The following is a 13,331-nucleotide window of genomic DNA, read 5'->3' as shown; positions in this document are numbered from 1 at the left end:
TGTTTTGACAGAAAGAGTAGTGCTGTCCCTTTCCACTTTTGTTTTTCTATAACACAAGTTCAAAAAGTGTGTTTGGATATTTGGACATTTTCCACAAAACAGCAGGGCTGCCAGTCTACAAGCCTCATTGCCGGCATCCATTTCTGCAGAATATTCCTGGATGTAAGTAAGAGGTGGCGATTGTAATACGAATACCTGTGATTAACAGTTGAATTGTATCAGGGTGTCCATAGGTATAGAGAGTTACATTTTATATTTTGAAATGTAACAAATTTAAGACAGATTTTCAGACAAATCATCTCTCTCTGACTAAATAAAGTATATTATATAAGTATAAAGGTGATTCAAATATGTTTGGTACAGGGTAGAGGTAATTATTAGGACAGAATAGGGCATGTTATGAACTACAAGTTTCTATGAAGTGTTATTATGTTTACTTAGGTAAGATGGCAAGTGACAAGGACCTGGAATCATTTCTAATGACTTCTAAGGCCTGATATTTGTAAAACCGAATTCAGACCTTGAACATTGGAAAATAAAAACCCAGGCAGACAGTTAATTTGCTTCAACCCAACTGATGAAAAAATGCATCCACTTGGTGTTTTATTTATGGCAACCTTTTCCAAAATTGGCCTCAAATTCCCTTGACATTTGGATGGCAGTGTACAATTGTAAAAATCGAACGATTTAATAAATTGAGTGTGGTCAGCTCAAATAATTGCGACCGGGCAATCATGTAATGACTATCGCGTCGTCACTCACGTTCTTCATGAGCAGGCGGAGCTTCTGGATGGGGCTGAGCTGCTGCAGGTCGAGCAGCGTCAGGCTCAGCTCGCACGACGTCTCGTACACCAGCGTTTCCATGGTGACCAGGTCGTCGCACAGGCGCTCCAGCCCCGGAATCTCACGCTCCTTGCCCAGGCGAACCAGCGACAGGGCGCAGTCCACCTGACAGAGAAGAAAACAAGAAAAGGAGGAAGAGAAACATTGTGGATAAAGGATCTGGCATGGAGCCGCATAGTGCAAAACATGAATCTACCCTATCCAAAATGTATTTTAAAAGTTACTTTTCACTGTAAACATAGTAATGAGAGAAATCTAATGACAGCTTCCACTGCCTGTATGAGAGACATTATATGGGCTGGATTATTGTTATTGCTGGGATTTTTTTTATTTTGAATTGCTGTTTTTTGGGCTAAAAGTATCTGAAAAAACGACAATTGCAGTACGCACAGACATGGTTTCAGACATCTTATCGTTTCGACTTTGAAAAATATCAATCTATATTTGGAGCAGAAATTTGTGACTGTAATAATTTTAACGGAAGTAGAAGAACATCAAGGCGATTTGATTAGTTTCAGGAGTGGGTCATTTTGTGACATCATCCGAAGTTATAGAAGTCCAAGCTTCGTCCCTGGGAACTCATTCACATCCAGTCACTTGCGACACATAGACAAACAACTTGAGCTGATGCCGGGTTTAATGGAAACTCTGAAAACTGTAACCCAAACGTAAGTCTGCAGTGACTGGTCGAACACATGAGCTATAAGATGAGATATACTCATGCGGAAAGAGACATGAAAAATTAGATACTTCATTGAATGTCTTTATTTATACACAATTTATTTCAAAAACATGAGCTGTAAAGGCACTTAAAGGCTGATCACGGCATCACGGAAATTGGGAAAATTGTACCTAACACGATTAAACTGGTTCCTTGTGTATTGCTGCCTGTAGATATAGACTCACTGGCCACTTTATTAGGTACACCTTGCTAGTACCGGGGTGGACCCCCTTTTGCATTCAAAACTGCCTTAATTCTTCTGAGATTTTGGTCCATATTAACGTGATAATATCACGCAGTTGCTGCAGATTTGTCAGCTGCACATCCATGATGCCAATCTCCCGTTCCACCACATCTCAAAGGTTCTCTATTGGATTGAGATCTGGTGACTGTGGAGGCCATTGGAGTACAGTGAACTCATTGTCACGTTCAAGAAACCAGTTTGAGATGATTTGAGCTTTGTGACATGGTGCATTATCCTGCTGGACGTAGCCATCAGAAGATGGGTACACTGTGCTCATAAAGGGATGGACATGGTCAGCAACAATACTCAGGTATGCTGTGGTGTTTTAACGATGCTCAATTGGTACTAAGGGGCCCAAAGTGAGCCAAGAAAATATCCCCCACACCATTATACCACCACCACCAGCCTGAAACGTTGATACAAGGCAGGATGGATCCATGCTTTCATGTTGTTTACGCCAATTCTGACCCTACCATCTGAAGGTCGCAGCTGAACTCGAGACTCATCAGACCAGGCAACGTTTTTCCAATCTTCTATTGTCCATTTTTGGTGAGCCTGTGCCAATTGTAGCCTCAGTTTCCTGTTCTAAGCTGACAGGAGTGGCACCTGGTGTGGTCTTCTGCTGCTGTAGCCCATCTGCTTCAAGGTTCCACGTGTTGTGCGTTCAGAGATGGTATTCCGCATACCTTGGTTGGAATGAGTGGTTATTTGAGTTACTGTTGCCTTTCTATCATCTCGAAGCAGTCTGCCCATTCTCCTCTGACATCAACAAGGCATTTTTGTCCACACAACTGCCGCTCACTGGATATTTTCTCTTTTTCGGACCATTCTCTATAAACCCTAGAGATGGTTGTGCGTGAAAATCCCAGTGGGTCAGCAGTTTCTGAAATACTCAGACCAGCCCGTCTGGCACCTACACCATGCCGCGTTCAAAGTCACATAAATCCCCTTTCTTCCCCATTCTGATGCTCGGTTTGAACTTCAGCAAGTCATCCTCACCATGTCTACATGCCTAAATGCAATGAGTTGCTGCCATGTGATTGGCTGATTAGCTCTTTGTGTTAACAAGCAATTGAACAGGGTGTACCTAATAAAGTGGCCGGCGAGTGTAGTTATTTTTACATTGTGGAGGTGTGTTCTGGCTCAGAGCCAGGGAATGAGGAAGAGGAGGCGAAACAGCACCATTTGGTGTGTTCAACTGATAAGTCTCTTAAAATCAAACGGTGGCTCGTGGGCCAAAAGGAACAACTCAGGGCTCGCAGGCCAATGTATATAAATCGTCGATGCGGAACACACACACACACACACACACACACACACACACACACACACACACACAATTATAACTTCCTGTTTTTGGGATCAGACGAATAAGTGGAGTCCCTCGGCTGATTAAGCTGATCCCCAGCAGCTGCGTGGCCCCGGGAAGGGAGACTGCACCGCCTGCCTGCAACGGCGGCTTGGCCCCGCCCCCTTTTCCCACCACATACATTTTGTCCATTTTTTATTTATTTTTTTCCTGGCAAAATAGATCGATTGTTCAAGTGGATCATTTTGATTTAAACACGTCACGCCACAACCACCACCGCTACCACGCATAATCCATTTGATTCAGCCGGGCCAACAATAATAAGACAGGTGGAGATTTGACGCTTCCTACAAAAGCTGATCAATGGAATTCCATCCAAACCGATCTATATGTGACTACCTATACACTGTTGGGGCAATCAATCGAAGTCCAGCCACTTGTGGATGGACTGCGCCGGGCAGCCAATCGATGGTAGATGCTCCTGGGTTCCTCCGGTGATGATTGTTTTCGCTCAACCTTCAGAGAGCCAGGGCCTCCGGCAAAATGGCAAATGGCGGAGCAAATCATTGAGCATGTGCCACACACACACACACACACACACACACACACACACACACACACACACACACACACACACACACACACACACACACACACACACACACACACACACACACACACACACACACACACACCAAAAGAAAACCTGAATCACCTTGAGTCATAGTCGGTGCAATTAGATACAAGATGGGAGAGGGGGCCTATTGATCTCACACCAAGTATAGATTCTCTCCACTCTCTCTCCCTTCCCTCCATCCTTTCTTCCTCTCTCCTCCCTCTATCCCTCTTGGTCCTGCTCTCCAGAGATAGATCCTCCTCGCTAATCACAGACTATTTGGATGTAAAATCCTCCCACTTTTTAATTACAACCTTGTCTTCCTGCATTGCGTACACACACACACACACACACACACACACACACACACACACACACACACACACACACACACACACAGTCTCCCTCTTGCTATCCCAGTAGAAATATCTTCTTTGTATCTTCAGATTCATTGTGTAGAAAAACAAAAGAAACCCGAGCCTCAATTTGTCCTTCATCTTCCTATTTTTCTTCTTTGCGTAGCACTCACTAAATATCTCAATCCATCCACCCCCATCCCCTCCATCATCACCACCACTTTGAAAGATTTCTCTCTATAATTTCATTAATATTTTCCACGTTTGGCCCATTTACTATGTTCCACTTCTTCCCCTTCTGTCTTTCTCTCTAATTCCGTCTTCCAACACATAGTTCTTTTGTCGAGGACAGTGTGTATATGTAATGAAAAAGGAAACAATTTCCTTTTCTGAAGCTTTTAAGGATCTCAATGCGGCGGGGTTTCTACTATTGAAGTGCTCTGTCCATCTTCCCTTCCTTTACCTCAGTTTTCTTTCTATCCATCTTTTTCAAAGTTCCATGACAAATCTTTGTTACATTAAAAATAAAAAATAAAACATTTTCTCTCGGCATCTTCCCATTAAGCCCCCCCCCCACCTCCCCCACCCACAGTTCCTCCCTTGACTGCTTTCATGCACTCTAGAGGGCTCCTCTGATGTCCCTTTTAATCAAACCTCATTTTCCTCCATTAAAACACTCTCCCAAGCATAAACACTGCCAAGCAAGGTACTGGGGGGGCGGGGTAGCAACCGGAGATAACAAACAAAACAAAAGAATGCAGAGAATTGCTTAGCTAACAGCACTGGAGCCCGTGTCTGATTGTGTGTAGAAATGAGTGAAGAAGAAAGAGAGAGCAAGAAAGAGCACGGCAGAGAGTGAAAGATGGTCCCATGACGCTTCTGTAGTAACATGTAAGTGAGCGGAGGAAGATGAGGTCCAATTAAAAAAAGGAACTTACAGCGAGGGAGAGAGAGAGAAACGGAGCCCTGAGATGAACAAAGACCCTCTTTACTCTTTAACTCCTGTTCTGTCTCTCTCTCCCCCTACCTCTCGCCATCTCCCTTCATCTATCTCTCTACTAGTCAGATGATGAAAGGCACCGTTCCCTCATCGTCTTCAAAAATGAGCGACGGACCCCTAAATCTTTTCGACTCCCAACGCCCGCTGGCCCAATAAAGGCATTAATGCAGAGATGAGAGATTTTAATGCAGAGAGAGATACGGCCACCTTGTATTTTGTCCTCGCACAAAGACGGACACATGGAGATGAAAGAGAGAGAGGGGAGCACAAGAGAGAGACACCGTACAACCTTGATCCTTTTACTCTGCGGGAGACAAAAAGATGGGGGAACCAGCCTCTGTGCTGATGGTGTGGGAGTGGAGGGCGGGCAGCCCCTGCAGATGGAGCCCATCGCACTGCTAAATAAGTCTTTCTTTATCCTTCCTCCACAGAGCACAGGGACACTCCGGTCACTTTTCATTAGAAGCCCATACGGCCAGTATGATAACTGGCAGTGACGGAGGCAACACCAAATTGGCCTTGAATGACGGAGATTGGTGCTGTGTATCGTGCATCCCATAATAATAATAATCCTACATAACAGTGGTAATAACAGTAATTCCTGAGCCAAATGGGAGTAATGGCTGAAGTGTAATGAATGAAATGGCTGGAGAATGGCGTTTCCCTAGCGGCCACAAAGTCTCGGTATGCTGGACAATCAGGGGTTGAATTGGGATTTTTCGAGGTGGGTGGACCTTCAGAATTGTTTTTTTTTAATGAATGGTCAAACATCTGGAGAAATATACACTGCTCAAAAAAATAAAGGGAACACAATCATTACAATGTAACTCCAAGTCAATCACACTTCTGGGATATCAACCTGTCCAGTTAGGAAGCAACACTGATTGTGAATCCATTTAACCTGCTGTTGTGCAAATGGAACAGACAACAGGTGGAAATGAGAGGAAATAAGCAGGACAACCCCTATAAAGGAATGGTTCTGCAGGTGGTGGCCACAGACCATTTCCCTATCCTCATCTTTTCTGGCTGATTTTTGGTCACTTTTGCGTTTTGCCAGTGCCCTCACCACGAGAGGTAGCATGAGGTGGTGTCTGCAACCCACAGAAGTTGCTCAGGTACTGCAGCTCATCCAGGATGGCACATCAATGCGCACTGTGGCAAGAAGGTTTGCAGTGTCTCCCAGCACAGTGTCAAGAGCATGGAGGAGATACCGGGAGACAGGCCAGTACACCAGGAGACGTGGAGGGGGTCGTTGGAGGACAACAACCCAGCAGCAGGACCGCTATCTGCTCCTTTGTGCAAGGAGGAACAGGAGAAGCACTGCCAGAGCCCTACAAAATGACCTCCAGCAGGCCACTAATGGGTCAATGATGGTCTGGAGAGGCATATCCTTGGAGGGCCGCACAGACCTCCATGTGCTAGCCAGAGGTACTCTGACTGCCATTAGGTACCGGGATGAGATCTCAGACCCATTTTCAGATCATATGCTGGTGCAGTGGGCCCTGGGTTCCTTCTGATGCCAGACAATGCTCGGCCTCATGTGGCTGGAGTGTGTCACCAGTTCATGCATGACGGAGGCATTGATGCTATGGACTGGCCTGCCCGTTTCCCTGAATCCAGGCACCTCTGGGACATCATGTCTCATTCCATCCAGCGACGCCACGTCGCACCACAGACTGTCCAGGAGTTGAGTGATGCCCTGATCCAGGTCTGGGAGGAGATCCCTCAGGAGAACATCCGTCGTGTCATCAGGAGCATGCCCATACGTTGTAGAGAGTGCATACAGGCTAATGAGCCTCATTTTGAATTGTCTTGATGAATTTCCACAGAAGGTGGATCAGCATTCCACTGTGATCTGATTTTTCCACTTTTATTTTGAGTATGATTTTGAATCCAGACCTCCTTGGGTTAATGACTTTGATTTCCATTGATCATTCTTGTTATTTTGTTCTCAACGCATTCCACTATGTAATGAATAAAGATTTTCAACTGGAATATTTCATTCATCGAGATCTAGGATGTGTTGTTGAGCAGTGTATTATGAAGGATGTTCGGCTTGGAGTGTTTCTTTTTCCGACCATCCATCCCTCTAAAATAAGGTATATCGACAGTACCATAACTAGTCGCGCAACAAAAATAAACTGGCTGGTGGAACTTTTCGTGAATGATGGCGCCGCTCTGAGAATGAGAATTTGTCCTTGAAGATTATCAGTGAGTTTGATCAAGGCCCATGTCAAAAAAATATGTTATATTCAGCAAGGGAACCCCTTCAATGTCTTTCTTATTTATCTGTTTACCAAAGGTGGGTGGATGGCATCCACCTACCTTCCAATGAATCCATATTGCCATGGCAGCCATGCAGCTCTTTTTGAGTAGCCAGGGGTTAAGGCCCTTGCTCAAGGAACCCTTGACATTTTTTGGAAATAGAGAACTACTGTAGAATCAGCAAGCCTTTGTTTACCTCCTGAAATACTGACCACCTACCTGTCTGGAGCAGGAATCGATGTCCTGTGCTCGGCTCAGGTACCAGTGGGTCAGCAGCTGGATGGAGGGCATTGTCGAGCGGAACTTCAGCAGCTCCGGAGCTTCCTCGTACAGGAAGCCATCATCACTGCTCATGTTCTGGTCCAACAGCTCTCTGAAGGTAGGATTAAAAGGGTGTAGTAAAGAAAAGGTTGTGGCATTAATGAACACAAAGGTAATGTTTTTGTTTTGTTTCCTTAAACAAAAAAATCTGCAAAGGTGACAATCACACTCTAGTTAAAAAAAAACTGCAACCTAAAAATGAAGGTGGCAAAATTATGATTTACAGAAAGAACCAGAGAAGAGATCAAAGATCAAAGAGATCAAAAGTAGGGATGGGAGGAAATGTTGAAACATGAACGTTTGAGATATCAAAATGTGATGTTACACATTGTGGAGCGAAGAAGTCATTTTTGAAAACTGATGTAGACAGAACAGGCTTGTACCTTTATATGTGACTCACCGCAGATTTTCGGTACTTTTGGTGACGTTTTACTTTTTTTTTTTTTTTTTGCCCGTCATTTGAAAGTGAACAATCAGAGCTTCAAAACAAGGTGTCACCTGTGCAAATCAAGCAAATATATTTTAAAGCTATGGCTTGTTAATTACGAGGGTGCCGCAAACTGTGTTTCTGAGATCATCACCCTCAAAAAAATCACCCACAAACACTTGGTGACGTCAGCTTGTCTTATCATTGGTATACGCCACCTACACAATAATGTCTGCGTGTGTGCGTAAAAGTAGTAATATTTAAAGGTTGAACTCTATCAAAAACGTTTCACATTGTGACGTAACATCACATGGAATATGGAGGAATGATCTTCACCTGGACGCTCACTTTAAAGGAAACCATCGATCGGCGTTGTTCAGTGCTGTTCAGCATCTCAGTAAGTGAACTGCATTTCCCCATGTAATCTAACAGGAATTTTTCTACTATTTATAAATAAACTCGGTTTTGAAAATATGTTAAGATTAAAAAAAATACAAAGGAACACAAATCTGGAAAAATCTAATTTTCTTCTAGAAAGGTTTTTTAAACTTATTTGGCAGCTCCTGGAGATTTTAGAAACGCATGACAATGCAGGTTTTGCTGCAGTGGGTCACAACTGTGTTGGATTGATACTAAAGCTGAACTCACTTTGTCCACTTTGCAACACATCCAGATACTTTTGTGTCTTGTGTGGTGCCAGTACATTACTTTTTGGAATCTGTTCTGCTATTCCCCTTTATCAGTCAATGCCGGTTAGTATCTGCACATTGCTTTTTTCAAACAGATCAAACAATTGGAGGTAAGCAAAACCCTATTTATGATATTTAGCCATTGTATTATAAGTTGAGTGTATCGTCCCACACCGAATAAAAAAAAACACTGCTTTCTTTTAAATGACACAAAAAATAATTAGGCACTACTAAAGGCCTTTGTCCATGATTGAGGAATGAGGTGGCACCTCAATCATATACTTAAAGAACTAAATTAGTTTAAATTGTGTGTATGTGGTTGTCCTTTGAACAGTGGCGCAAAAGTCTAAAATTCATGTCACAATTGATTTGTCATCAAAGGATTTTCTTAATTTTTGTGTTTATTTTACATCGCTGAAAAAAAAACACTTTAGTATTTCACTTCATTTAAGTATTTATTTGGTACTTCCACCACACAGCTTGCTGTTATTGTTTTGTGGAACGCTGAATGTTTCCTGAACATTCAGATAATGGCAGGCCCTTGTATATTTCCAATGCGCCACGCCTTGTGTTTGGTGTAGACTGACGATCAGGTTGATGCTCACCTGCACTCCTCCGCCTCACACCAATCCATCTCTCGGTGCCTCTGCTCATCCCACGGAATCAGCACCAATTCATCGTTCTCATCCAAGCTGATTGAAAAGGCGAAATGGAAAAGACGCGAAAGTGCAAGTAAGAAAACTGAAAATAAACAGACGCAGGTAAATGGAAAGATAAACACACTGTTCCCATGGGGTAAGATAATTCAATCCACTGGAGGATCCACAGAGGCAGATTGCATATCAGATGTCGGCCACAAGGCAAACCACTCCGGCTCCTCCTTCACTTCGCAGAATCGTCATTTACGGCCTAGACCTACACACCGCCGTTAACCGCAAGAAAACTCAGGTGGGGCGTGAAGAAGAAATGGAGGGAACATTTTTTTTCCAAGTCCGATATTCAATAAGTCGAGAACTTACAATTTCTGAAAATGCCTCCAGCTGGAAATAAAGGAGGGACTTTTATTTTCTAAATACTGCCATGTCGTGATGCTCCATAACTGCTCTGCCTCCTTGAATAAGACTGGAGAAAGGATTTCCGGCCAAGATTAAAAAAAAAAAAAAAAAAAAAAGTAGAAACAGAGAAAAATAAACTAGTGTATAGGATGCGTCTGCAACCTTGTCTATCACCGCTGATGAGACCTTGACATGGACACGCACACCGCCACACTGTCTGCACATAAATAGTTTGTGAGACTGAAAATAACCATTACATGCAAAAGTTTTACGCATCAACTTTATTTTTTATCTTTTACTTTTCTGTAGATTGAAAAATATGTGCCGTGGCTGTAAAACACAAGCAGTCTACAAATCATCCATAGCATTTTCATAGTTAAAGTCCCAAAAAAAGGACGCTGCAGCAGTTTTTGCCCCAATTCTGCAATAAATTACATCAAAGTACCAAGTACATAAGGACTGTCGCAGTAGCCGCTGTGATTTATATGCAAAGTTAGAAAAGGTGGCACGGTTTCAGTGATTGCAACCGCCACAAAAACATTCGTTATTGAATTGATTCTACATTTATGGTGGCGAAAGCAAGGATTTTAGGAGATACATTCGATTAGAAAATAAAGTCATGGATTTTGTTACCATTCATATTTTCATCTTGTGGATTTTTTTTTTTACCAAATATTTGACTATTAGGAAACATTCAATTGTTCAAGGTCTCTCTCACAACTCTCCATTGTTCTCCAATTCCCCGGTTCTCCCGCCTCATTAAAGTTAGCCAGGTCAGGGGGTGGAGAGTAAACATCAGTGTGAGGGCTCAGGATATCGACGGGAGAAATGAATTATTCTCAGTGCGCCGCCCTGATCGTTCTCACAACATCCTGAGGAAAGCAACGATGGAGAGAGAGGAGCAAGGGGAGGCAGGCACTCAACATGCAAAGTGCATTTTGGAACCGTCTATATTTTATTGTTCTCCACAACCTATTTCATTTAAAAAAAACATTTTTTGGCAGGGGTGAATTATCTCTGCACAATTTGATGCTAGTGGGAAGGCTTTCTCAGAGACCTTCTCCACATCACAGGGGGAAATCATCTCATCTTCACACCAGACAGACGGTTTGGAGCCAGCGTTGTCTACTGCCGCTGCGGCACAGAACCCGGGCGCCGGTGAAGCAGAAGTTGGCACTTGAAAGGCTAAGGGGAAAAAAAAGTAGGAACCTTCCCTATGGCGTACAGAGCCATGATGGATGCCCACTGCAGAGCTACAGCCACCTGACATCCATACAAACACAGGCATGTTTAATATAAAGGGAGACGCTGCACTGGGATGATTGTGGATGTGTCAGAGTGCACTCGCTGTAAAATACAATTTCATTAAAATCTAAATACATGTGCCTGTGTGTGCCTGTGTGTTAGTGTCGGTTCGTGTGTGGATTTGTGTGTTTTGCGGGATATTGTCATCACAGGTGGTAAACAAGAAGGGGGGGTTGGCGAAAAGAGGAGTGAGAGGAAATAAAAAATGAGAAGCATAAGAGCAGATGAAAGTGTGTGTGTGTGTGTGGGGGGGGGGGGTCAAGGAAAGACAAAAAGGCAAGATGGATGACCTAACTGTACTCACATTCTGTAAAGGGGGTGAGGAATAATTTAGGGCCCCAAACTCTCTAAAAAGACCTTGTTCTTCTCCTTTTTTTTGAAGGGGGGTTTTGGGATTGTGCCGCATGGAGGCTGAATGAGTTAATCGTTATGGATGTACAAATCTATGAATTAAAAGGGAATTGTTTTTTAACCTCAAACATTCATTTAGGCACAAGAACAGGCTCAATATGTATGGACTGTAGAAGTTATTTCGTCATCTTAGCAAAGAAAGATTTTTAATGTTCCCCATTTGAAGAATGGGTGGATAAGAAAGAAAAGAGCAGTATTGGCAACAGGGTTTGAAAGAGGGAGAGATGGGTGAGTTTTTATTGTAAAAAATTTAAATGTTTGGTTGGGGGAGATTGTCTGGATGTAAATATAGAAGCAGCAGCTACTTCCCTGTGCTTTTATTTTTCTGCTGTTTGACAATGTCAGCCCTTAAGCTGAGTCATTGTGCGTGCGCGCGTGTGTGCGTGTGTGTGTGTGTGTGTGTGTGTGTGTGTGTGTGTGTGTGTGTGTGTGTGTGTGTGTGCATTTAAGAGGTTGCACAGTGATGAGAATAGGAAAAAGGTGAGAATGGTCTTTTCTGTGTACACTCGGAGGTAGGTGCGATTCCAGTTCCAAGAGGATTTTAATTTGATATTGCGGCATTTTGGAGAGGTCTAAACACGCTGTTTGTCATTCGCTGGAGAGTGACAGAGAAAAAGAGCGAGAGAGAGGGAGAGAGTGCATGTGTGTGTGTGTGTGTGAATGCGCTCTCGATTGGATGTCCGCGCTTCAAGAGAAATTACTTGTTTATGTATATATGTGGTGTGTGTGTGTGTGTGTGTGTGTTTGTCGACGAGTCAGAGAAGCACACACACAAAATACACCAAACCAACACAGCTCCCACTCTCGATCCCCAGATTTTGGAACAGGTAATAAGAGGTGTGTTAAAATGATACGTGAATGTAATAGCTAAAAATAAAGAAACTTTGTTTGGTAAAGTTGGTTGGCAAAGGTGTTTTTGCCTGGTTAGTGTCGTTATTACTGTTTACATTACCAAATAGGAAAGATATTAAAATATATATATATATATATATATATATATATATATATATATTCTCACAAAACATGCTTACATGACATTCCCGTTTAGTTATATTTCTATTCATTTCTTTATTTCTCGCTCACCAAGCCAGAAAAAAAAAAGTTAATTATCCTGTTCCTTATACTTAAAGGTGAAGTGTGTAGAATTCAGTGGCATCTCGCAGTGAGTTTGCAGATTGCAACCAACTGAATACCCCTCCCCATGGCAGTGCAACATGGCAGCCTCGCCTGGAAGGGGACCCGCTCCCTATGTAGATAAAAATGTCTCATTCTAAGGTAACGCCAACACAATGATTCTCATTTTCATGGGATAATACACAAATGAAAACACTTATGAATATTATATTCCATTTCTGCAAAAGTCCATTCCGTAAATTCTAAACACTGCACCTTTAACTGATCCTGTGCAGAAAATATTATTTTTTGTATACAGTTGTATATTTGGCTTTTTGTTTTTATATTCGGCTATTTATTCTTTTCAGACTGCTAATCTTTTTTATGTTAATTATCTGTTCCCATATGCACCAATCCTCACCACAATGAATTCCTTGCATATCTTGCTTATTCAGTTTAAACACCATGTTCCGTTTAACATTACTATCTGAAGACATTTCTATCTAACATACATATACATACGCTCATACATACAGTATAGAGTATGCAATGAAATGCCTTTACAACGCACCCAGAGATTATGCACAATAGTTACTAAACCAAACATAATAGCTAACTTAATTCCTACCTAACTAACTGAAACTAACTGATTCCTA

The 13,331-nt window shown here is 42.6% G+C and overlaps 1 protein-coding gene across 1 annotated transcript in view; it reads right to left on the bottom strand.

The window, feature by feature from the left end:
- Window positions 1-13,331, bottom strand: part of nbas (NBAS subunit of NRZ tethering complex) — a gene marked incomplete at both ends in the record, with an annotated part of 203,143 nt that overhangs the window by 143,378 nt on the left and 46,434 nt on the right. Inside the window, 3 exons of the mRNA XM_080022664.1 lie at window positions 763-948; window positions 7,574-7,727; window positions 9,397-9,483. Coding sequence (XP_079878790.1) covers window positions 763-948; window positions 7,574-7,727; window positions 9,397-9,483 — 427 coding nt within the window. The remainder of the gene's footprint in view (window positions 1-762; window positions 949-7,573; window positions 7,728-9,396; window positions 9,484-13,331) is intronic.

This window comes from Zeus faber (genome assembly GCF_960531495.2).
Source record: "Zeus faber genome assembly, chromosome: 2".
In the NCBI taxonomy this organism is placed as follows: Eukaryota; Metazoa; Chordata; class Actinopteri; order Zeiformes; family Zeidae; genus Zeus; species Zeus faber.
This window is presented reverse-complemented; position numbering and strand designations above follow the sequence as displayed.